At 53.1% G+C, this 21476-nt stretch overlaps 7 protein-coding genes across 7 annotated transcripts; 5 read left to right on the top strand and 2 right to left on the bottom strand.

The window, feature by feature from the left end:
• Window positions 1-352: 352 nt before the first annotated feature.
• Window positions 353-2744, top strand: CONPUDRAFT_127627 (uncharacterized protein; the record flags this gene model as incomplete). The annotated part of the gene is made up of 12 exons (XM_007773047.1): window positions 353-471; window positions 581-676; window positions 734-923; window positions 975-1004; window positions 1060-1419; window positions 1479-1501; window positions 1552-1801; window positions 1855-1934; window positions 1986-2061; window positions 2122-2202; window positions 2253-2381; window positions 2436-2744. 12 exons carry the CDS (start codon window positions 353-355, stop codon window positions 2649-2651), a joined length of 1650 nt encoding a protein of 549 aa, XP_007771237.1. The 3' UTR covers window positions 2652-2744.
• A 324-nt stretch (window positions 2745-3068) lies between these two features.
• Window positions 3069-5733, top strand: CONPUDRAFT_127625 (high affinity methionine permease; the record flags this gene model as incomplete). Its single annotated transcript, XM_007773046.1, has 16 exons — window positions 3069-3264; window positions 3349-3677; window positions 3731-3744; window positions 3797-3858; window positions 3921-3982; window positions 4042-4182; window positions 4250-4429; window positions 4492-4602; window positions 4658-4672; window positions 4719-4856; window positions 4917-5015; window positions 5073-5124; window positions 5182-5226; window positions 5288-5354; window positions 5406-5544; window positions 5613-5733. The coding sequence occupies 16 exons, from the start codon at window positions 3069-3071 to the stop codon at window positions 5676-5678; spliced, it is 1716 nt and encodes a 571-aa protein (XP_007771236.1). The 3' UTR covers window positions 5679-5733.
• A 556-nt stretch (window positions 5734-6289) lies between these two features.
• Window positions 6290-9309, top strand: CONPUDRAFT_107885 (amino acid transporter). Its single transcript, XM_007773045.1, has 18 exons — window positions 6290-6654; window positions 6750-7078; window positions 7136-7149; window positions 7207-7268; window positions 7318-7379; window positions 7454-7594; window positions 7649-7828; window positions 7884-7984; window positions 8043-8052; window positions 8114-8128; window positions 8179-8206; window positions 8258-8367; window positions 8439-8537; window positions 8623-8674; window positions 8737-8781; window positions 8857-8923; window positions 8986-9124; window positions 9188-9309. Exons 1-18 carry the CDS (start codon window positions 6462-6464, stop codon window positions 9209-9211), a joined length of 1671 nt encoding a protein of 556 aa, XP_007771235.1. The 5' UTR covers window positions 6290-6461; the 3' UTR covers window positions 9212-9309.
• A 1866-nt stretch (window positions 9310-11175) lies between these two features.
• On the bottom strand, window positions 11176-12097 carry CONPUDRAFT_138565 (uncharacterized protein). Its single transcript, XM_007773044.1, has one exon. It carries the CDS (start codon window positions 12073-12075, stop codon window positions 11680-11682), a length of 396 nt encoding a protein of 131 aa, XP_007771234.1. The 5' UTR covers window positions 12076-12097; the 3' UTR covers window positions 11176-11679.
• Window positions 12098-13552: 1455 nt separating this feature from the next.
• On the bottom strand, window positions 13553-15830 carry CONPUDRAFT_167220 (uncharacterized protein). The gene is made up of 3 exons (XM_007773043.1): window positions 15651-15830; window positions 14663-15603; window positions 13553-14611 (listed from the first exon to the last, which is right to left on the bottom strand). Exons 1-3 carry the CDS (start codon window positions 15685-15687, stop codon window positions 14024-14026), a joined length of 1566 nt encoding a protein of 521 aa, XP_007771233.1. The 5' UTR covers window positions 15688-15830; the 3' UTR covers window positions 13553-14023.
• Window positions 15831-17550: 1720 nt separating this feature from the next.
• CONPUDRAFT_83675 (uncharacterized protein) lies at window positions 17551-18551 on the top strand. The gene is made up of 5 exons (XM_007773042.1): window positions 17551-17627; window positions 17680-17759; window positions 17816-17996; window positions 18102-18412; window positions 18508-18551. The coding sequence occupies exons 2-4, from the start codon at window positions 17757-17759 to the stop codon at window positions 18167-18169; spliced, it is 252 nt and encodes an 83-aa protein (XP_007771232.1). The 5' UTR covers window positions 17551-17627; window positions 17680-17756; the 3' UTR covers window positions 18170-18412; window positions 18508-18551.
• A 1662-nt stretch (window positions 18552-20213) lies between these two features.
• Window positions 20214-21227, top strand: CONPUDRAFT_83674 (uncharacterized protein). Its single transcript, XM_007773041.1, has 2 exons — window positions 20214-20873; window positions 20944-21227. The coding sequence occupies exons 1-2, from the start codon at window positions 20820-20822 to the stop codon at window positions 21049-21051; spliced, it is 162 nt and encodes a 53-aa protein (XP_007771231.1). The 5' UTR covers window positions 20214-20819; the 3' UTR covers window positions 21052-21227.
• Window positions 21228-21476: the final 249 nt, after the last annotated feature.

Below are 21476 nucleotides of genomic sequence, written 5' to 3'. Positions count from 1 at the left end.
ATTACATCGCGCGCTGACTGTCCGGGAGCAATATCCGGCATATTGCGTCCTTTTGACGCGTTTGTGTTTGTCTGCCTTTTTTATCTCATTTCCCTTTCGAAAATCGCCCGGCAGCCTGATGTGTAGGTTTAGCAACATGCGATGGCTTCACGTAGACCATGCCCGCACCTCAAAATCCCACTCGAGTCTCGGAGGCCCGCGCTGATCCGTTAACCTGGTGCCCATCACTTTTCTCTAACCACCACTTGACCTCTTATCTTTCCTAAAATACGACACATATGAGAGCGCTCTACTTATCTACTTGGAGCTCGTTCGTCCTCGTTCATCGCCCTGTCTTTAACTTCATACCGTAATGCTCAAGTACTGCAGCCTTTCACGCTGGGCTCTCGAAACGGAGGGTGCTAGTCTTGCCACAAGAAAAGGATGGAGCAATAAGGATATGGACCCCGTTCCACCTCATGGACGTACGCTGTACATTCTTGATCTGCTGACTGCGAAAACTTACAGAATATTTCAACAAGGATGTGGAACTATGTGCGTCCCCATGCCCCTTTTCTGATGTTTCCAGTATCACTCAAAGCATCGCTCATGCGCAGGTCTCTTACTGGGTCTCGGACGCGACGAATCTCGCTGTCTGGGAGCTTGCTGGCTCTATGCTCTCCCTGGGTCTTTCTTGGTATGCTCACCCTGTAGTCTTTCAACTAGACCTACTGATCTTCGTGCATCCATGTAGGCGCCAGGCTCTACCTGCCATTGCTGTCGCGTACTCCATTACCTCGGTGGTCACAGTCATCAATGGCACCACTGGAGCACGTCTGCACGTTGCATTTCCTGTTCTCAATCGCTCTTCATTTGGCTTCTGGTTCAGCTACTTTCCGGTCTTGATCCGAGTCATCATCGCCATGTTTTGGTACGGTATTCAGGTGAAGGTACTCTCGCTCAATCGCTGTTCTTCACTCACGAACATCTTCAAGACTTATAACGGCTCGCTGTGCGTATACCAGGTACGAGTTCCACGTCCCTTCAAATTAACAATGAAGCTGGATCAATCCAACCCAGATGCTGAAAGCAATATGGCCTTCCACTGCTCGGTTGCCCAACCACCTTTCGACGGATGCCACCATCACCAGTACCGGTGCTATGTGCTACATCATATACTGGACAATTCAACTCCCCTTCATGCTTCTCTCACCCCAAAAACTCCGGTGGCTCTTCATGGTCAAGAGCACGCTCACGCCGATCACATGGCTCGCGATGGTCATTTGGTCCTTCATCCGTGTTCCTTCGAACGACCCTGGCGGTCTCTTCAACCAACACTCTACATTGAGCGGTTCTGCATTGACTTGGACATGGCTAAATGCGATGAACAGCGCGCTGGGGCTGTACTGTGGTCTCGCTGTGAACATTCCGGACTTTACTGTACGCCGTCATGTTCTATGGTTCAAGCTATGCTTTTAGACACATATTTTTTGAAACAGCGTTATGCGAAGAACGAACGAGCGTACGTTAATGATTACATGAGATGTTACGTTTCGCTCATAGTCACAACAGGCAATACATCCAGCCCATCATCATGCCGATCGTATTCACATTCTGCAGCTTCGCCGGCATGGCAGTCACCAGTGCGGGCATCACTCTCTATGGCGACGTACTCTGGAACCCGCTTGATCTCATTGATAGATGGGACAACCGTGCTGCGGCATTCTTCACGTCCTTCGTCTTTGCGCTAACTACGATAGGCACAAACATCAGTACGAACTCGATGGGGTGCGGGAATGACATGACCGCGATTTTTCCCAAGGTAAAAAGCCCTGTTGCATTTATTATTTGACTTGGTCTGAGCTTCCAAGACAGTATATCAACATCCGGAGGGGTCAGATTATCTGCGCTATCATTGGCGGGTGGGCGCTTTGCCCGTGGCAAATCCTTGCAAAGTATTTGTCTCTGTTGTTTGATCCCAAAGATGTGTTCTCATCAGCTTCCAGCGCCACCGGTTTTCTGACCTTCTTGGATGGATGGACCATTTTCTTCGGCCCTTTCGCTGGGGTCATGGTCACCGACGTACGTGGTATATACGATTCTTTATAGTGACATGCTCATTCGACTGTTGTTGCTCCCCAGTTTTGGCTCGTTCACAAAGGTCAAGTGGACGTGCCTGCTATGTACGACCCACACGGTCGATATCGATACACGGCCGGTGTTGTACGCCTTCATGAATATCAATCAAGCACGTCGTGCTGATTGACCCGTAGAACTGGCGCGCAGTGCTCACAATGCTGATAGCAATAGTGCCGACCCTTCCAGGGCTCGCCAAGTCGATCAACACTACTCTCTTCGTTGGCGAAGCTCCTCATCTCTACGACATATCATGGATGTATGGTGTGCGTGCAGGCTGTCTCTCGTTCACTACCTATGAACTCATGGTTTTGCCGCAGTTCTTCGTCTCCTGCGTCGTCTACTACTCTTTGTCACTCATCTTTCCTCCGCGAGGGACATTTGTCGATGAGCTCGTCGAATGTTCGACTGACGACCTTAGTGCATTCGGTAGGAGCCAAAAGGATGGATCACAATCTGGGTTGCCCACCGAAGGTGAAGAAGTATTTGAGGGAAAACATAGTGATACCGTGCACGTGAAGGCAATAGAGGTGTAGGAGTCCATACCTACACTTTACCGGTTTTTAATCGAAGTAGATAGCGTATTTGAACTAGTACTTCGCAGAAGACTAGATGGAATTGTAACATGGACTGAGGGATTCTCAAATATTATTGGCTAGTATCCAAAGTTTTTCCATATTCTTCTCACGTTTTGTGTATATTTTCTCAGGACTTTCAGTCAAAACATACGAAAGTGGACCACGGAGAGTTTGAAGCTTATCAATCTGGTTTCTGTCACACGTGGAAAGAGTCGCGTTATAGCGCGGCCGCCCGTTACGCGCGGGTTTACCATTTCCTCCACCTATGGCGACATCAAGCGCTTCTTACACACATGCACACATCACCGCTATCAGCTTGTAGGCTATTGGTAAGCCATACTTATCTTCTCCGTCCTCAACCACGACGACGCCCTCATGACTTCGCATCCAGACTTACAACAACACTCAGATGAAGGGGGTTCGAATGCGACGCTAGCTGCTAGCGGGAGCCTTGAAGAGGCCACAGAGCGCACCCCTTTGTTATCTCAGAAAGCGCGGGTAGACACGCCTACGAGTGCCAGCGAGAGCTCAGACGAAGAACCGAATCCCGGCGGGCTCACGTTCGACGAAGGTGCGTTCGCTGTTCGTTGAACTTCGACGGTTGTCGGTCGGGGCCTCTCACGGTACGAACACGCGTTTCCCCGCATTCGCATAGACACCGCAGGCGGACTCGGCCGTCACCTTGGCGTGACCTCATGCACGCTGCTCATCGTCGGACGCATCATCGGTACCGGCATCTTCTCCACGCCTTCCTCGATCCTCACAAGCGTCGGCTCCGTCGGCGCGTCGCTCAGCTTGTGGGTCCTTGGCTTCTCGCTCTCGTTCTGCGGGCTGTTCATATGGCTCGAGTTCGGGACGATGTTTCCGAGGAGCGGAGGCGAGAAGGTGTACCTTGAAGCCGTGTATCAGCGTCCGAAGTACCTCGCGACGATGATCTTCGCGATGCATGCGATCTTCTTAGGCTTCACGGCCAGCGGGTGTATCGTGCGTCATACTGGCCATTTTACGTCATCCCTCGCATGTCTAACTGCTGGTAGATCTTTGCTAGCAAGTTAGCTAACGCAGGCGTACTTGTAAACATGGAACTAATGACAAATTTATAGTATCCTCGTCTCAATAGGCTATGAAGCCAGCCGCTGGACAGAGCGTGGCATCGCACTCGCAGGCAAGTCTGCTTAGCTATGAGCTCCAACCTGAGTTTTCAGATGCTCACTATCGCTGTTGCAGTCATGATTTCTGTGACACTCTTGCATGGATTCACGCCTCGTCTTGGAATAGCGCTCATGAATGTTAGTGAGGTCATTGTATTCATCTTCAGACGCAGGAGCCTGAATATCCTTCCTCACAGGGACTTAGCGTCTTCAAGATAATAATCCTCTCGATCGTAGTGGTCACCGGCTGGGCCGTCCTCAGTGGTAACACTCGTATTGATGACCCATATGCCAACTTCCGCAAGCCCTTCGAGGGCACGTCACATAGTCCCAACGACGTGAGTCTTCAACCAAACAGAATCATCTTGGTTTTACCTTGTTCGTGACTTCTTTGACTTCGCAAAGTGGGCATCGGGAACGTTCAAAGTTCTCAATGCGTACGTTGGCTGGTCTAACGTGAACAACGTCCTGAACGAGGTTCGCAATCCTGTGCGCACGCTCAAGATAGCTGGACCGCTTGGACTGGGAATATGCGCTGTCTTGTATTTCCTCGCCAATATTGCGTACTTCAGTGCAGCTACCAAGGTGCGTGCGGCGTACGATCGTGATTCGCCGTTTTCTCAATGTCATTTCCCCCCTCGTTTCAGGAAGAAATCGATAACAGCGGAGTGACTGTTGCTGCGTTATTCTTTGGCAAGGTGTTCGGATCAGCAGCTCAGAGCGTCCTTGCAGTCTTCGTTGCTCTCAGTGCTCTCGGGGTAAGTAACTCCTTCGCGACTCTAACGTCCGAAATGCTAACCGATCATTGCATAGAACGTCGTCACTGTCGTAAGTCTACTCATACATGTTGCAATTCAATGCTGATGTTGGGTAGACCTTCGCCACATCACGCATCAACCAAGAGCTTGCGAAAGAGGGCATCCCACTCCCGTTCGGCAACAAGTTCTGGGCATCGAACTGGCCGACGGGGAAGTCGCCTCTTCCAGGCCTGATCATCCATTTGATACCTTCAGTGAGCACCGCCATAACCAATTCTAACGAACCCTGGAACAGGCTAACTGTTGATCGTTAGCTCATTGTGATCATCGGCCCTCCACCAAAAGTTGTATATCCATTCATCCTCAACGTCGAGATGTACCCAGCGCAGATATTTAACCTGTTTATTGTCGTGGTGCGTTTTTCTAAATATTCTCATTATCGGATAGCGTTCTGATTCGATGTTTCGTAGGGTCTGTTCTATCTACGCTGGAAGAAACCGGACGTGCATCGGCCGTTCAAAGGTCGGGACATCGCAGCATCTTTTGTAAAACGTTCGCAGCTGACCGTTGGCTTTGCAGTGTGGACGCCCCTTGCAGTGTTCTATTTCATCGCTGCTGTCTTCTGTATGTTTTTTTCTTACACTATGCTTTCGTTGGCGTAGTCTAACACAGCATCTTCACGCAGTGATCATCGCGCCTTTCATCCGCCCGCCCAACGGCGTCGGCGATACGCCTCCGTTGCCCTATTACTTGTACGTTGTCGAAATAATGCCTACCGATATCGGCCTAACATACCCCCACAGATACGCCTTGGTCGGTATTGCCGTTCTGCTCGTTGGCGTAATCTACTGGGCTGCATGGCGCCTTGTCTGGCCTCGTGTATTTGGATATGTGCTCGAGCCACGGAAGGAGCGGCTTGAGGATGGGACCGTTGTCACTGTCGTAAGTCAACATATTTCCTCTCCACGGTTCTCATTCGGCTTTCTGACGGGTGGCCCGTTTCTTTTAGTTTGACCGCAAAAAGATCGACTAAAACGGAACTATCTTTCTCTGCTGCCTTTTACTTGAACATATAGATGTCCCTTGTAGTATAGATGTACTTCAGCATGTAATGCAAAATGCGCGTTAAACGAGTGAGAATAGGGGCTAGTCGCCCGGAGAGCGTCTCCGAGCTGACTGTCAAGGAAGGTTCGGAGTCTGTAATGAATCTGCTTCCGCCTCGATGCGTACGTTTGATCCTTCAACGTCATGCATCATGATGAAGGCCAGGACGCGTCAAGAGCTCCAGCCTCCAAGACGAGGAACTGAGTGGAAAATGGAGCTGCGCCGTGGTCGATAGGTGCGTATCGAATGCAAAAGGTACGGTATAGCCTTTCTCGTAAACGCTCAAGTCCAAAGGCCATAGAGTTTGGAGCCAAGAACTCACGCAATACGATCAGCGCATTCAGACGGGGATAATGCTCGGAAGGTTTGTTTCGGGGGGTCGGTCTCCCACAGCCGGCACGTTATCTCTTGTTTTCTCCACGTTCGTTCCTTTCTGACGATGCTTGGCCAGCCAGACTGAATGGTTTCTGTGCTCCGTACACCGCGTACAGTGCAGCAGGCGCCCAATTTCGGGTCAATCCATGTGCTGTACATGTGCGCTGGTCAGCAGCCCATTCAGCCGCAAGTTGCATAAGCCCCTCCACCTATCGTGATTTGCCTCCGCACCATTTGATGTTGGACGTTGACGTCGCTTCCTGACTGTTCGGTTTAAACTGTTCCTGGCAGACTTTGAAGGCGCTCTTTGCTCATATACTGTGCTGTCCCTCCTTGCTTTCTCCCTGCTTTCATTCCTTCCCAAAGGCACGTCGGCGGACATGGCGACAATCTGGGCACGACTTCGGGGCAAACAAGAAGATATTAGCCCGGCTAGCTCACCTTCAGAAGAGACAGGAAAGGAGTCTACGGATCGTGATGTACCAAGCTCAGAGGAAAAGAATGAGGAGGTGGTGGATCCCGGGACGGCGAAGAACCCTGAGCTGAACCCGGGAGAGCTCAGCTTCGAAGAAGGTCAGCACATTCACCACTCACTCTGCATCTCCCTCCCCCCCTCCCTCTCTTCTTGATAGGCTGATTAACTTACCCTGTTCCATGATATTCTCTAGACACCGCCGGTGGCATGGGTCGTCACCTTGGCGTCACCTCATGCACGCTCCTCATCGTCGGCCGCATCATCGGCACCGGCATCTTCTCAACGCCGTCCTCCATTCTGACGGGCGTGGGCTCGATCGGTGCATCGCTCATGCTCTGGCTGCTTGGCTTCCTCCTCGCGTTCTGCGGGTTGTTCATCTGGCTCGAGTTTGGTACCATGTTCCCGCGCAGTGGAGGGGAGAAGGTGTACTTGGAGGTAGTGTACCCAAGACCGAAGATGCTGGCGACGGTGCTCTACGCGTCGTACGTGATTGTGCTGGGGTTCAGTACTGGCGGATGCATTGTGAGTAGGATTTGCGCCCTGTATGAAAGTAGTATGCTGAATCTTGGTGATTTACAGGTGTTCGCAAGCAAGTAGGTGCCAATTGGGTTAGGTCTGTTATGTTCACCGAGGTTGATGGGTTTGGATAGCATTCTTGTAGCAGCCGGAGCGACCGTGAACCAGTGGGCTGAGCGTGGTATTGCGCTTGGAGGTTTGTTCAAACACTTTTGCGCAGAAATGTTTACCAAACGTTTCAATAGCTATCTTCCTTGTATTCTTTCTCCATGGCTTTACGCCGAGGCTTGGTGTATGGGTCATGAACGTGAGTATCGTGTTCACGTATTCTAAACATAGTCCCCTTACCACCGAGGCTGACCCGATGTTCTCATAATCCAGGCTCTTACGATCTTCAAAATCACCATCCTCGTCTTCGTCGTTATCACGGGCTGGGTAGTCCTTAGTGGCCACACTCGCTTGGGAAACACGCGCAGCAACTTTAGCAATTCTTTTGTTGGGAGCTCAACAAGCAGTAACGATGTGAGGACCCTCCCATTATTGGGCCTGGAATACGGTAGCTGATGCGTCAATTAGTATGCGACCGCCATGTTGAAAATCCTGAACTCATATACCGGGTGGTCGAACGTAAACTATGTGATGAACAACGTCAAGAACCCAGTGCGCACGCTATCCATCGCTGGCCCTCTGGGGCTCGGAATCTGCGCGGTACTGTACATGCTCGCGAACATCGCGTATTTCAGCGCTGCTACAAAGGCAGGTCTACACCACAACCTCATTAACGATCGCATTGCTGAATGTACGCGGGCAGGAAGAGATTGAAAACGGGGGTGTCACCATCGCAGCTCTCTTTTTTGGCAAAGTGTTTGGCGACAATGCTGAGCGTGCGTTAGCGGTGTTTGCTGGGTTAAGGTACGCTTAAACCTCCAATACCCGTGTGTAGCTCGCTAATCTGAGTTGTCTCTTTCAGTGCTTTGGGGGTACGTGGTTTTCACATAATCCTAGCTATAGGTGAGATACTAACGTAATAACGCGACCTAGACGTCATTTACGATGGTAGGTATTCTTTGCATCTTCGTCTGGTTATTGTCTGATCATACCGTCAGGCCTTCGCTCAATCTCGCGTCAACCAAGGTTTGTTGTAATGAACCTTGAGAAGATCGCGTGCTCATAACCTCGGAACAGAGCTCGCAAAGGAAGGTATCCCTCTTCCGTTCGGAAACAAATTCTGGGCCTCCAACTGGCCAACGGGGAAAACGCCTGTTCCGGGACTGATCATCCACTTAATCTTCACCGTACGCTTCCTACCTTTTCATTGTGTATATCGTTGGAGTTAATGAATACTTCGCCTATATTCATTAACTAGGTTATCGTCATCCTCGCTCCGCCGCTCAGTGTCGCCTATCCGTTCATTCTTGATATTCAAGAATATCCGCAACAGATTGTCAATTGCTTTATTGTCTTTGTACGTAATCGGGCCCATGTACAAGCGCTTTAGCCGCTGGGTGTGTCGCCTTCTTCACGTGGTTTCTCATGTCTTGCGTACACAGGGCCTGTTTTACCTTCGTTGGACGAAGCCAGAAGCCGTCCGCCCCTTCAAAGGTACGCCCATCTCGCTTCTCCATCCAACTTAAGGAAACTCAGATTGCTAATAACCTATTCAGTGTGGTGGCCTCTCGCCATTTTCTTCGCAGCGGCGTCGGTCTTCCGTAAGTCCTCACGTCTTCCATGATGAGTCTTATATCCGCTAACTCGAACTCTATTCCTTTTCAACGATGACATAGTCCTCATCGCGCCTTTCTTGCGACCGCCTGGCGGCGTCGGCGACACACCGCCGCTTCCCTACTATCTGTACGTCATACCCTCTTATCCGCTCCTAATCAGAAGGCGTCAGTTTACTCATAAACTTACAGGTACTGTCTGGTGGCCGTTTGCATCATCGTGGGCGGCGCAGTTGTATGGGCCATGTGGTGGGTCGTTCTGCCGTGGCTGTTCAGATACGAGCTTGTCAAGTCCAAGGAGAGGCTCCCAGACGGCACGGTTGCTGCGCAGGTACGTCGAGTTACGCTTATACACCCCATTCGGGCCGTCATGCTGAAATGTGAACTTTCACAGTACACGCGTAAGAAAAAGGAGTGAGACAATCTGGGACGCTTGTAACCTAATGTTACAGTTTAACTTGTATATACCATCGCGGACTTAATTCCCGTAATTTTCTGTTCTGCATGATGTTGTAATAGCGATATTATCTTCACAGTAACTTCATAAGCTCAAGTTTTTGAATCGAGTAAGCCGAAAGGCGAGTGTTTCATCTACCGTGCGGCTCAAAGTTACAGTCGGGAGCGGAAGCGAAATAGTCAGCATGCGTTCCTCTGAGTTTGATTTCCCATACTTTGGCGGTACGGTAATGTATGGTACATATGCAATCCGCAAATATAAATGTCTCAAAGGTTAAGACATGACCGATCCAGTCAAAGAGCCTTGATGACAATCCATCATAATTAACGCATATAAGTCGGCTGAGTCCCTTGATGCGAGCATCAGACGTCGCTCTAACCCGACTAAAGATATCAGGCTGACGTCAAGCTACAGTCCAGATCGGCGAGGGCATACCCAGTGTGTGTAATGAAAACGGATAATGTGCCAATCGGGCCAAAGGCGCGAATCTCCCGACGCGTTCCCGCGCACAGCGCTGGCATCTGACCATATCAGTCAAGTGCGCCCCGAGCACTTTCTCCCGACCACTGTTTGCCTTTTAGAGAGAGGCGTTGACGCCGCGCAAGGTAGCTTTGTGGGAACCTGTATGAGGTGGTGGTAAATTAATGAGGTCTCCATGGGGACATTGCGAAAGGGAAGGAAGGTCATTTTGCGCGTACATCGGTCCGTAAGGTGCGAGATGAGGTGGGTTCTGGCGAGATCAGACTCAGAGATGAGAGATGAAACGGAGATTTTGAGCAGCACGCACGGTCATAGATCATGGTATAGCACCTTGGGCCATGATAACTTGAAGGGGAAACACTGAACCATATGATATACCCAATGACATGAGAGATGAAACCTTGTGAGCCGCCATGGTCGCGGAGCGGACGCAAGACATTTGGCATATGAGTAGGTCATACTGGAGCGCATCGGCAACCAGTTGACAATTCTCACTTTGCTGACGTCATTCAGCTTAAGCGCGACCTTGATTCAAGCTGAGAATTACCACCAGTACACTCTGGCCGCCATGTACGTCAAGCACAAGCGAGAACATCGTAGCGCCTGTACCACAGGTACGAGGTGTAAGAGTTTGCGAGAGGTTTGACTGGACTGAAGCAAGTTGTCTGGCTATCTCGCACTCGTGAGTGCAGATCCACACGGAATAGGCGAGCTGGTACGCGGCAGAAGACTCGGAAACCTAGTCTGAGCGGTGGGAGATAAAACGTACCCGGGACATCCCGATGACTATTCGACCTCGTGTATGATGACGAGCCCATGGCTGAGCTAGGCGAACAAAGAGAAAAACCTCGCTGTAAGAACTTTTGCGCGCTACGCGGCACATCAACCCATTGTTCTGAAGAAGGCCCCCAGGCCTGTCGAGAACACGAAGGGAAGGACCTGCCACAATGAGCGTATCGCCGCCATCTGGAACAGACCCTGTTCTTCCGAGTGTGCAAAAGGCAAGAGGACACCTAGGAGCTGAGCTATCAGAGGACTAATATAATCACTGCAGAGAAATTAAGGTCGAGAGTCATACGGCATCAACTCATCCATGCCAGATGAGTTAATGGCACATGGCCCTGCGCCCCCAAAGTGCATTGAAACAGCTAAAGATAAGCTGGGGGTCTAGGATCAAGCTGTACGTCACCAGCTTGTTGTGTCGAGACGGCCGGGGCTCCATGATCTTGCCGTCCCCAATGTAAACTGCGATCCGCCAGGGGACAAATAGAATCGAGCAACCACCAAGATCGAGCATATCATCGGATATAACGGGGTTTCGCTGAGTACAGCAGCAGCCTCGAGGCTCAAGCTCGCGAGCTTAACCAATCCGGCATCGGATAGTGTGGTACGGGAGGAGGAAACGCAGCGCACGGCCAGCGGCGCAAAGGGGGTTATAAGGGGGGAACGCGGCGTCGCCTCGAGGCAGAGCGAAGGTCACGCCCAGAAACCTCGTTGTAAGAACCTTGTGGTACCGTCCCACTGAGCATGGTGCACCTTTCCTCGTGTCGGGCTCGTGTCGGGTAGGATTGCTAACAAGCTTTATCGTTCCGCAATATGGGATCCCGGGGGACGGCCCAGAGAGATTCGCGCAGGTTGGCTTGATTTTCAGAACCTGCACTTGGGAAACCGACGGAACATATTTAACGTTCCGCCGGCGGCCTGAGAGAAACGTGGACGCATGAGTTGCGCATATGACGGGTAAATGGCGTATATCTGGGTTTTAGGTTTGGGCGTACTGAATGGACCGAAGTGACTGGATGGTACGTAGCGCGCACTGCGCTCTCGGCGAATTGGTGAATCGAACCACTGGACGGCATTGAAGATCGATACAATTCATCCATGGTTTTGTTGGAGCTCCCCGTCAATGCCGTGTTCAATTCGAAAAGCAGACCAAGCTGTTACCCGATTCATCCCGAGACGGGCGGAGTAGAAGCTGATACGACGGGCGGCGAGCAGGTGGCCGGGCTCGAAATTAAATGCCTCCTGATATACGTATAGATTAGATAGCGTCTGAAGAGGGATACGACTGTATAGGTGGATTCAGTGAAGAACGGGGAAGAACGGGGAGCGTAATTGGGACATATATGCGATGGACAATTGGCTCGTTTTGCGCCGCCGCACCTCCAGGTTCCTCGGGCGTCGCACGTCGCGGTGAAAGAGAGACCTCGCATCCCGTGGTCCTTGGTCATATGACGGACCCAGGTCCAGGAAGGACGGATGGAGGACCAGACGTGTGCATATATCTGCCGACGCCGGCGAGACTCAGTCGATAACGCTCGAGAGGCCAGCGATAACACGAGCATGTGCGCGCGCGACGTCAGGTCGAGAGGTCATGCGGAACGGATTCAGAGGGGGCCTGGATAACCGGCACCCTCGTGAACCATAATCGAAATCACCGAGCATTGAGTAAGCGAGCACCCTCAGAAGACGGAAGGGTCCCTAGACTTCGTGAAGCTGCGAAGAAACGCTTATTTTAGGCAATGTCATAATTCGTAGAACACCGCGCCCATTCGACTCTAGGTGAGTAAGCCCCGCCGCGGGGAAGGCAAGAAGTTACCATGAAGGTGGGTTTCCCAGGTCATGCCATTCGCGCATCGCAGCCGTGGCTGGCGGACGTAAGAACAGTGGCGCGATACGACACGACGGCTGATGGCGTCGGGTCCCGAGACAATAAGCCTGTTCGAGTCTATTCGAGGCGCTAAGCGGAAACTGTAACACGGGCGGAAGTGTTATCAGCGAGTATCAGCGTTGGAGCGGTCAGCGAGCGAGGACGAGGCCCCGTCAAAACAGCCAGGCCCGCGTGGGAGGAATGGAAAAGGAACAGAACAGTAGAAAAACCATCATATGACGGGGGCGATGGTCGAAAGAGTGCGTCGTGGCCCACCGGGGCGGATATGATGGATGATGACGAAGGGCGCCTAGTGTACATGTGCGGTCTGTGGTCAACATTGTACAAATGCGGAACAAGGGCATTGGGGCGTACGGACCGGTCCTTCCTGGTGCAGTGGTCCTTGGGAAAAAAACAGGAAGCTACTCGGAAGTTTGCATCGGAAATGAGGGCACTGAAATCCCGAGAAGCGATTGGGGAACCGTCAAAGTCTGCAGGAGGAGGGGATGAACGCAGATGATGGTGTGCAGTGGTGTGGTTGTATGCGCGCAAAGTCGAGACAGGGGCTAGCCACGCCGGATATGGTGCCAACAACAGCCTGCCCTAAACAAGTTGAAGCCTCGCCGTTGTCGTCATGAGGCGGAAGTGGACAACCGTGGTCTTGTGCTGTATGCAGGAAACCCTTTCAACCCTCCCAGCTTGCAATGCGACGATTCGAGAACAAGAAAACGCTGCACCCCCATACTTAAGTCTGCAGCGTCGACTCCACCCCTTCGAGTCCTCTACAGCCGCGAATGACGATTCGACATGAGCGTTCCTCGTCCAGCCCGACGACCCCGCACCGAGCCTCGGTATCCCAGCGAAACTCTAAACTCCTCCTTCTGTTCTCTCGAAGACCCACTGACCGCTAACGCACTGACGACTTGCCGAGTACAGCTGAGTTGAACATTCCCAGAATACCCGTGTTCTCAATCACACAACATCATCACACCGCGAAGACACGTCTGTTGGTTTGCCCTGAACGGACAAAAACTGGGTGATTCTGCTGCGCAACTCATGGTACGTACACAAATACATGCATGCCGTCCCCAAATAAGTGATGAAAAGTTACAACAACAGGGTATCTGTATGCGGTTCGTTTGCATTGAGAGAAGAATGGAAAAAAACAGTGTGTGGGCGTCGTTCGTGGTATGAAGAAGGGGGCATCGAGGTATTCGAACGTGAAGGTCTCGTGAGAAGGACATAAGGGTAATCGACGGGGGGACGTGAAGGGGAGGAAGGGGGGAATACCTCGACACGGAGGAGGCGGACGTGAAATGCACAAATGAAAACAAGGGGGTAACGGGTAATGGGGGCTATCACTACAGCTAATCCAACGATTGGGAGGTTAATCAATATCCACAGGTGCAACCAAGCAAGAAAGAAATGTATATGCAGCGACGATGGCGTGCGCGGGGGTATGCGGCGGGGTGGGAATCATGGGTGAGAGGGCATGGCAGAGAGAGATGGGGAGACGAAGAAGGGGAGAGTGGGGAGTGGGGAGCAGAACAAGAAAAGGTCCGTTTACAGCCTAGCGTCCAACGAAGAAAAGCCGATGACAACGGCCAGCGAAGCATCGGCCGGGTTGGTCAAGAAGAGCTGCATCAACATCTTTGCATGCCGGCGTCGAAGTCGAACATCCGCTCGAACGGATCCGAGCCATCGTCGTGATGGTGCAGGGCGGAGCCGTATTGCTCGGGTGAGAACGCTTCGGGGCTGTAGGGCATGTACGTCGTGCCCTGCGGGTGCTGTTGCGTAGGCGTGAGCTCATCGGAGGCGCTGCCGTCCTGGATGCCGAGCTCGATAGGCGGGATCGCGTTGACGTCGAACTCGTCGCCGAGGAGGAGCTCGCCCGTGTTCCACGCACCCTGCACGACGCCGTTGCTGCCATCGTTGCCCCAACAGTAGTTCTGGAAGCCGAACTGGATCGCGTCGAATGGCTGCGGCGCAACGCACGTCTGGAGATCCATGGGCGGTGCTTGCTGCTGCATGTACTGCGGCGCGTCGGGGTAGAGCAGGCTCGGCTCGGTGTGGACGGGCGTAAAGGCCTCGTGGGGCGACGGCGGACCGGACGAGCCGGAGGCGATGGACGACGTGGGCGACATCATCTGGTTGGGGTGCATGACGGCGCCTTCGGGCATCTGCAGAGGCTGGAGGCCCTGCGGGTTGAACATGCTGTGGTAAGGGTTGACCTGTCGCACATGTTAGCTGACACGCTTTCGCAGGGTCTCGAGTAAACTCACCATGTTCGGGTATGCCTCCTGCTGGAACGACTGCTGCTGCTGATGCGACGCGATGAAATCGTTGGACGGGAAGAAGTCGAACGACTCGGTCTGCGACGGCTGGGCGTGCTCTGGATGCGACGATCGCCGCTGGATCATGGGCGCGAGCGAAGGCGACGTCGGTGCGGTGATCGCGGAGTACACCATCGGGACCTGGAGAACCTGTCGTTGAGGTGGCGGCGTAGGGGCGGATGCGGAACGACCGTGCTTGGACGAAGCGATCATCGGCGGGGCGAGGGGAATCATGAAGGAAATGTTGCCGTTGCCCTCGCCGTCGGTGTCGTGCTCGTACTCGCCGCGCTTCCCCTTGGCGTTCTTGCGCTTGGTGCGCTGGGGGCGGTAGACGTAGTTGGGGTACATCTGCTCGTGCTCCTTCTTCTTCTCCTTGGCCAGCTCCTCCCAGTACAGCCGCTCCTCGGCCGGCAGGGCCTTCCACTGCTGGCTGATCGTCTTGGAGAGATCGGCCTGGCGCTGCTTCTTCTGGGGACCGTCGGGGGACGCAGACAATGGAGAAGACTCCTCCTGGGCCTGCTGGCGCTCCTCGCAGCACTTGCGACGGAAGAGGATGAAGGCGTTCTCGGGGCGCTTGATGTAGTCGTCATCGCCCTTTTTGGGTCGGCGGTCGAGGTCGCTGACCGAGGACTTGCGACGCTTGTGGACGGAGGAGGTCGTTGGAGAGGTGGGTGATGCTAACGTTGCGAATACAGATATCGAGGAAGAGGGGGCAGCAGAAGGAGAAATGGAAAGCGTCCTGAGGTCTGGCTCGAAGGGCGAAGATGAAGGAGAAGGAGAAGCATAAGGAGAGACTTCGTTTTTGTCGATAGGGAACGTGAAGGCGCGCGGCGTCGGTGAAATGATGGTCAAAGAGGGAGGGAAGATGGAGTCCGTGGTCACCTCGAGTGCTGGTGGAGGTGAGCGGGAGTCAGCGAATAAGCGGGTGAATACTCACATCCGGAGGGGGTATCGCGAGTGCGAGTAGCAGGCATGGCTGTCTGCTATGGGGCAGGCTCGTTGTGGGGGAAAGGGGGAAGGGAAGCAGAATAGCTGGCTGTGTGCGGGTAGCTGGGTAGATAATAGGTGTCGCTGGAACGAGGTCTAGTGACTGATTTGTCTCACAAGCGAAAACAATTGGGCGAGTGGGGCACAAAAGGCATAGACAATACGAGCTGCTCGTTATATACGCTCGATCACTTGCTCTTGTCTAAAGGTCCGCTTGAACCTAATCCAGTCACCAGATCCACTGGCCCTCTTTTCCCGATCCATACCACCCGTCCCTCGCCCCACCCCAATCAGGACGAGACAATGAGAGCCGCGCTTACGGCACCAGTTCCCGTCCTCTGGCTGCTCGTCCTCCCACTGCCGATGCAACATCCTGCCATCCATTTTTTGCCCAAACACATCCCAAATCGTCATTTCTTATTGTCTTCCAAGAATCCCCTTCCACCTCCTCGGCCACCTCAGGCCCGGCAAAAATTCATAGTCCAACCCTAATGGCACCGCTTCCCCCGCCGCCTTATCGAGATCAGATTCGATGAATCCCTCCCTGACTCCCCTCGAGTTCGTTCCACTTTTCCACGTTATGTCTTCCCTTGCGCACGCTCGACCTTTCTTCCCGCGGCAAATGACACACTTGTCATATCTCATTACTCCAGTCAGCCGACATGACAGCCGCAATCTAAGGAACCCCCTCCACCACCTTCTCTCTCCTCAACGTATGATGATGTGATATGACCACCGCCGACGAACCCCCATGCCATCGGGGACATCTTGCCACCTTGAAGCCGTCTAATTTTCCCTTCATATCACGCTTTAATTTTACGCGCGGACCTTGCCAGCTTGAGAAGCCACAAGTTGAAGCGGCGCCAGAGCAGCAGCTGCTGTCCCTTCGCCAAATCACGTCCCCATGCGTGCACCCATTCCCTCGCCCTCGCGACGCGTGACACCACTCTGACATGACGCATTGACCGCAATTTGCGCCCGCTCGACCACCAGATGCCAGATCTGCGTTATCAGAAAACCTATCTCCCTCCCTCGACGTTCAACCTGCCTATTTGGGCAGGTCCGGCCCACAACTCCGTCTCCCACCCAAAACGCCCAAGGAACAAGGTTTGCTCCCGCCCGCGTGCTCCTCCGAAACGGCAAGTCGAACCAGATCGCCTGGCTCTCTCAAGTGCGTGGCTGTGAACCCACCCCCCTTGGCCCGTCCATTCGAGACCTCGAGCCCTCGACGACCCAGATCTGGTCATCCTCGACCTGCGCCATCTCCAGGTAAACTTTGCAGGCGCCTAATTATGCGTGTACGTTGCCACAAGAATGAAAACGGTGTGGTTCGCTCTTACGAACGCGTTCCTCCGAGTATGCAGATCATCCTCATCATCCCCGTACCCCGCTCGGATCTCTTTCCCGTTAACTGATCACTCTACATGGACATAGTATTACCGTGAGTGAGAGCCCGCACAGCGCAGTGCCTCATTTCGCGTTCGACCGGCTCTTCCTTCCGTTCGGCACTTGCACCTGCACTGGGGGTCGACAGTGAGGTGAAAATCACCTGGGGCCTTCACCCCAAAATGAGGTGAAACTTAGGTGAAATTCAACGCAAATCCAGGTGAATGTACCTCCAAACCAGGTGATGTGTCAGGTGAATGCCCCAGGTGAATATCACCTAAAAACTGCCAGTTTCACCTGAGTCGCTGACGCGCGCAAATCAGGTGATACCACCTTGGCCTCAGGTTAATGTTACCTTTCTATCTTTCTCTTGCTTACACGCCTTCGCTCGTTAAACTATACAGTGGATAACAATAGCTCTTATAGTCTATTTAAGCAGTGGGTACAGCAAATACATTAGATATAGTGAGGTACTATAGGAACTGTAAGTTGTCCTGGACATCTACAACACTGGCGCAGGTGGCATGAAGAGCTACAGGAGCTATGTCGACATCACTGAGATGAGGGCTAATGAATTGAGCGGGCCTACTCACTGCACTATATCGTGGCTTGTGGACATGGGGGCACAAAAGAATACGTGTTCGGGACCGCAAATTGAAATGAGACGTTGATGCTGGTGGTGCCCATAAGTGTGGCGAGCGAGGATACAAGAGGAGAGAAGATACGTACTATCTCCATGCCGAGGGTGACCCTGACCAATTTGTGAAGGCGCGCAAGCATGGTAGTTATGAACGAACGGCCAAGATTGACGGAGGGCGAGAGCATGTTGCCAGCAGTGGAGACGAGAGGGAAGACCTAGGTTACTGTACATATGGCCCTGAAAGTGCCGCAGAGCGACTTCAGGAGGAAACTGTGGGGCACGCGGACAGAGGACAGGAGGTCAAGAAAGTTAAGAAATTCAGATGCGGCGACAAAATCAGTAAACAATAACGCATGACATTAATGACGGACGTACCACATAAGAATACCAATGCCAAACTAGGTTATGCATCCAGAACCACATACTCATTGCGTGACTCTTGACCCACAGAGCGGCATTTGGTCTCCTTGTTCGCGTTGACGGGTGTAATGAGTACTCCAGCTGGCACCGGAGACGTACGGGGTTTTCTTGGCGTTGCCCACACGGAGTGAGGGAAGTGGGGTGTATGGGTGGCATATTGGCATTTCCACAAATGAGAGGTGCCCAAGGTGTAACCCGAGAGCGATGGCGAGTTACAGATAGTTCATCGTGTGATCAATCATTGGTGAACTCTGGTGAACTTGAATCTGTTAAGGAGCCGGAAGAAGACAAGGTCAGTGAGCTGCCCGTAGTCAGGAATGACATACGAGCTGTGGGGGGCGCTGAGTAATGGGCTATTTACCTAGACACGGCTGGGGGCGTACAAGTCTGCGAGAGTGATCCGGGAGCTGGTCCACTTGGGTGTAGAAGTGCAGAGAGAGAGTGCAGCCTGTTACGCGTTACGCGCACAGCAGATATTTACTCATGTTTGGCTGCATGCTCCACCGTCTCCACCCCTCCGCCACTTTCAATCACCTGAAAAGCACCTTCACCTACCTTCACCTGCTATTCAGGTGAATGGTGCGAATCACCTAATTTTGAGGTGAAGAGCACCTCTTCCGATTCTCACAGTGCTGCACGGTCCTGCTCACAAGCTAATCCCTGTATTTGGGGGGAAATCAACAGGCGAGATATGAAATCAGTCTCTACGCTCCGTGCCGTAGCCGGAACAGCGCTGCGAATGCACGCGAATATCCGAATGTGCTCCGCCGCCGGCGTCCTCCGCACTACGTCAGTATCTTTCGCGACGTTCATTTGACATATCTACAGCAAGAGCAATATCAACCTGGGCAAGGGGGAACGTCTGTTCTTCGGGGAACCGGCCCTGAGATCCTTGCCCTACTCGCATCAATGTGCTCGTTCGGCGCGGAACCAGATTTTTTTCTTCCTTTGCTTTCCCCCGACGCATACTCCGTGTGACGGACTGAATAGAGCCTGCGCGTACTGTATTCGTCCATGAGATCACACCCATCAAAATGTCGACGAGTCCTCGGTCGTCGCAGAAGCCGAACCTTCACGATCGCCGCTTCACCTCCCCTCTGCTGGCAACTGTTTCTCAGCTCGTGATCGACGTCCCGGTTCCTGGCAGCCCGCGCAGCCGACATATGTACACCACCTCTCCGGTCCGAAGTGTATGTTCTGTTCACAGGTTACATGTCTCTGAGCTGTGCACGGCCCACACACCCACACGTCGATACACCGCGGTGGGTGGAGCCCTCGTCAGCGTCTGCCCACGGTCCGTGCTCGACGCTGATGGCGGCGCAACACGTGTTCTGCAGGGCCTAAGGCGCGCGCGAACCCGCGACCGCTCTGCGTATCCGGTATGCCCACTGCCCAACCCGCCTTCCGCGGAGACACTAGCATCGCGTCGTGCTGAAATTTTAAACCTTGACAGTACCTTGACCCGGTACCTATGCGAGCTCAAGCGAGATTTTCTCAAAAAAGAGTGTAAAAGTCTACAGCGCGTGGGAGCGCAAAGCTATGTTCATGGGAAGGAGGCCGGGACTGTCCGGTGACATCTCGGGATCTCAGCACGGGAGAGGTCGGCAAAAGGCTAAATGTGCGTCATCGGTTTTTTCAACCTCAGCTGTGCAGCCTGTGTTCATCTCCCACACGCGTTCGTTCGGTTCGCGAGCTCCAGAGGATATTGCGTGCTGCGTTCGACGGAGGTGTCCTAGAGACGTTAGGTTAATGTAGACTGTAATGAGCTGTGATTCATGATATGACGACGCGCGTGCGATGGTCACCGAGTAAATGAGATCGAAGTGAGACGGGCTTCATCAATGCACGAACGCATCATCGAGGACCATATGCGAGATGTCCTTGCTCGGGAATAGACCAGGCAGTGCGCGACATACATGAACCGCTAGCGTGAAGGTAATCTCCGAAAACAGGTCTACGGATCACAACCTGGGGTATCACCTCTGGCTGAAATGAGATAGATTGAGCGTTAGTCCAACCACTGTCAGCGAGCTACCGGGATTCTCACCGGGCTCCGCCACGTCTTCTGACATCGACTGAAGTCTTCGTTTCCATTCTTCAGATACCAGAAATCACGCCCCACCGTCTTCCTCTCGTCCCCAGGCGGCCGTTACTTTGCATCGATACAAGCTTTAGGACAGAAAAGGACAAATCTGATTTCATTAAACGGCGATGTTGTGGAAACTGTACACACCGAGCGTTCACTATCAACAGCAATCAGCGACAGCATACCGCACCTTACCTTACCTGACTACAAGCACACCACAAGCCGTGTATGCTCCGACAGTGTTGCTCACTAAAGCGACATTTGACAGTCGGTGCCTTCCCCGCGTTTGAATCCGCGCCCACCAAGTTGTGTGATCGGAGGTACCGGAGCGCCGGTCCACGAGCCGCCTGTGCGCTGATTGGCTGCTACCCCACACTCTCGGGTAGCTGGAAACGGACCGGTCGTCCGAGATTCCGGGCGTTCCGAAAACGCCGAGTCGCCGACTAAGTGTGCAGAGCACACGCGGTGCACAGCAGAAGAGAACACGTTTATATGTGCAACTGCTGCGATTTGCGAGTGCGAACACTGGGCGTATGTTGTCCAGGGTGTCGAACCAGAGTATTGGGTCAGGATATCCGGTCCGAGGTATGTCTTGCGGAGGACTGTCCAAGTTCTTCTGCTTCCGCCGGGTCCTGGCCCTGGTGACAACATTCGTGTACACGTTCACTGTCAGCGGTGTTGGATATGTCCGGCCTGACCTGACCTGACCTTGCTGTGCGGTTGGCGTTCAGACGTGCACGTCACGACGTGGGCCGAGCATCCGAGCTTCTTCCAAACGAATGCTTCTCCCAGGATTTTGGACGTGACGCGTCCGGATGAGAATAGCGTATGATAAGGCATTGGAATCATGTGTCAGAGCTCCCTGGTACGTACATTCGACTCCAAGACCATGTCAATGCCGTGCTCCGTCGAAATCTATCCCTCTTCTACATCACCGTCCTATTCAGTAGCCCATGCGTACGCCCGCGAACTTGAAGTGCCGACCACCACCCTCTCCTGGTCAATCTCCCCAAGCTATCGGGAGCTTCGTATCGATACGCCCATCGCGGCAGCATTTCATCTCGCGCACTCACCTAGAAGAGGTTCCTCTCCCTTAGAACTGCTTCTCCTTCTCGGACGTCTCCACTTTCCTGACATTTCATGAAACGTTGTAAGACTTGATAGAGACACGCACAGGGTTCCTCGCCAGTGAATGGGCTCGCACATGCGCTGGTGGGCCAGGTGATCGTCCGTCTTCGCTTCGT

This window comes from Coniophora puteana, assembly GCF_000271625.1.
Source record: "Coniophora puteana RWD-64-598 SS2 unplaced genomic scaffold CONPUscaffold_10, whole genome shotgun sequence".
In the NCBI taxonomy this organism is placed as follows: Eukaryota; Fungi; Basidiomycota; class Agaricomycetes; order Boletales; family Coniophoraceae; genus Coniophora; species Coniophora puteana.
This window is presented reverse-complemented; position numbering and strand designations above follow the sequence as displayed.

What these genes read in the sequence shown, in the direction of transcription:
- CONPUDRAFT_83675 (XM_007773042.1), top strand. An exon ending in AGAGCGACTTCAGGAGGAAA is followed by an intron (nt 17,997 to 18,101) that starts CTGTGGGGCACG and finishes TGACGGACGTAC; the next exon opens with CACATAAGAATACCAATGCC.
- CONPUDRAFT_107885 (XM_007773045.1), top strand. Translation starts at nt 6,462, where the DNA reads ATGGCGACAATCTGGGCACGACTTCGGGGCAAACAAGAAGATATTAGC. An exon ending in TCAATCTCGCGTCAACCAAG is followed by an intron (nt 8,207 to 8,257) that starts GTTTGTTGTAAT and finishes ACCTCGGAACAG; the next exon opens with AGCTCGCAAAGGAAGGTATC. An exon ending in CCGCCGCTTCCCTACTATCT is followed by an intron (nt 8,924 to 8,985) that starts GTACGTCATACC and finishes ATAAACTTACAG; the next exon opens with GTACTGTCTGGTGGCCGTTT.
- CONPUDRAFT_167220 (XM_007773043.1), bottom strand. Translation starts at nt 15,687, where the DNA reads ATGCCTGCTACTCGCACTCGCGATACCCCCTCCGGAT. An exon ending in TCGCGATACCCCCTCCGGAT is followed by an intron (nt 15,604 to 15,650) that starts GTGAGTATTCAC and finishes CACCTCCACCAG; the next exon opens with CACTCGAGGTGACCACGGAC. An exon ending in AGGAGGCATACCCGAACATG is followed by an intron (nt 14,612 to 14,662) that starts GTGAGTTTACTC and finishes CATGTGCGACAG; the next exon opens with GTCAACCCTTACCACAGCAT.
- CONPUDRAFT_138565 (XM_007773044.1), bottom strand. Translation starts at nt 12,075, where the DNA reads ATGCTCGTGTTATCGCTGGCCTCTCGAGCGTTATCGACTGAGTCTCGC.
- CONPUDRAFT_83674 (XM_007773041.1), top strand. Translation starts at nt 20,820, where the DNA reads ATGTCTTGCGGAGGACTGTCCAAGTTCTTCTGCTTCCGCCGGGTCCTG. An exon ending in TCCGCCGGGTCCTGGCCCTG is followed by an intron (nt 20,874 to 20,943) that starts GTGACAACATTC and finishes TGACCTGACCTT; the next exon opens with GCTGTGCGGTTGGCGTTCAG.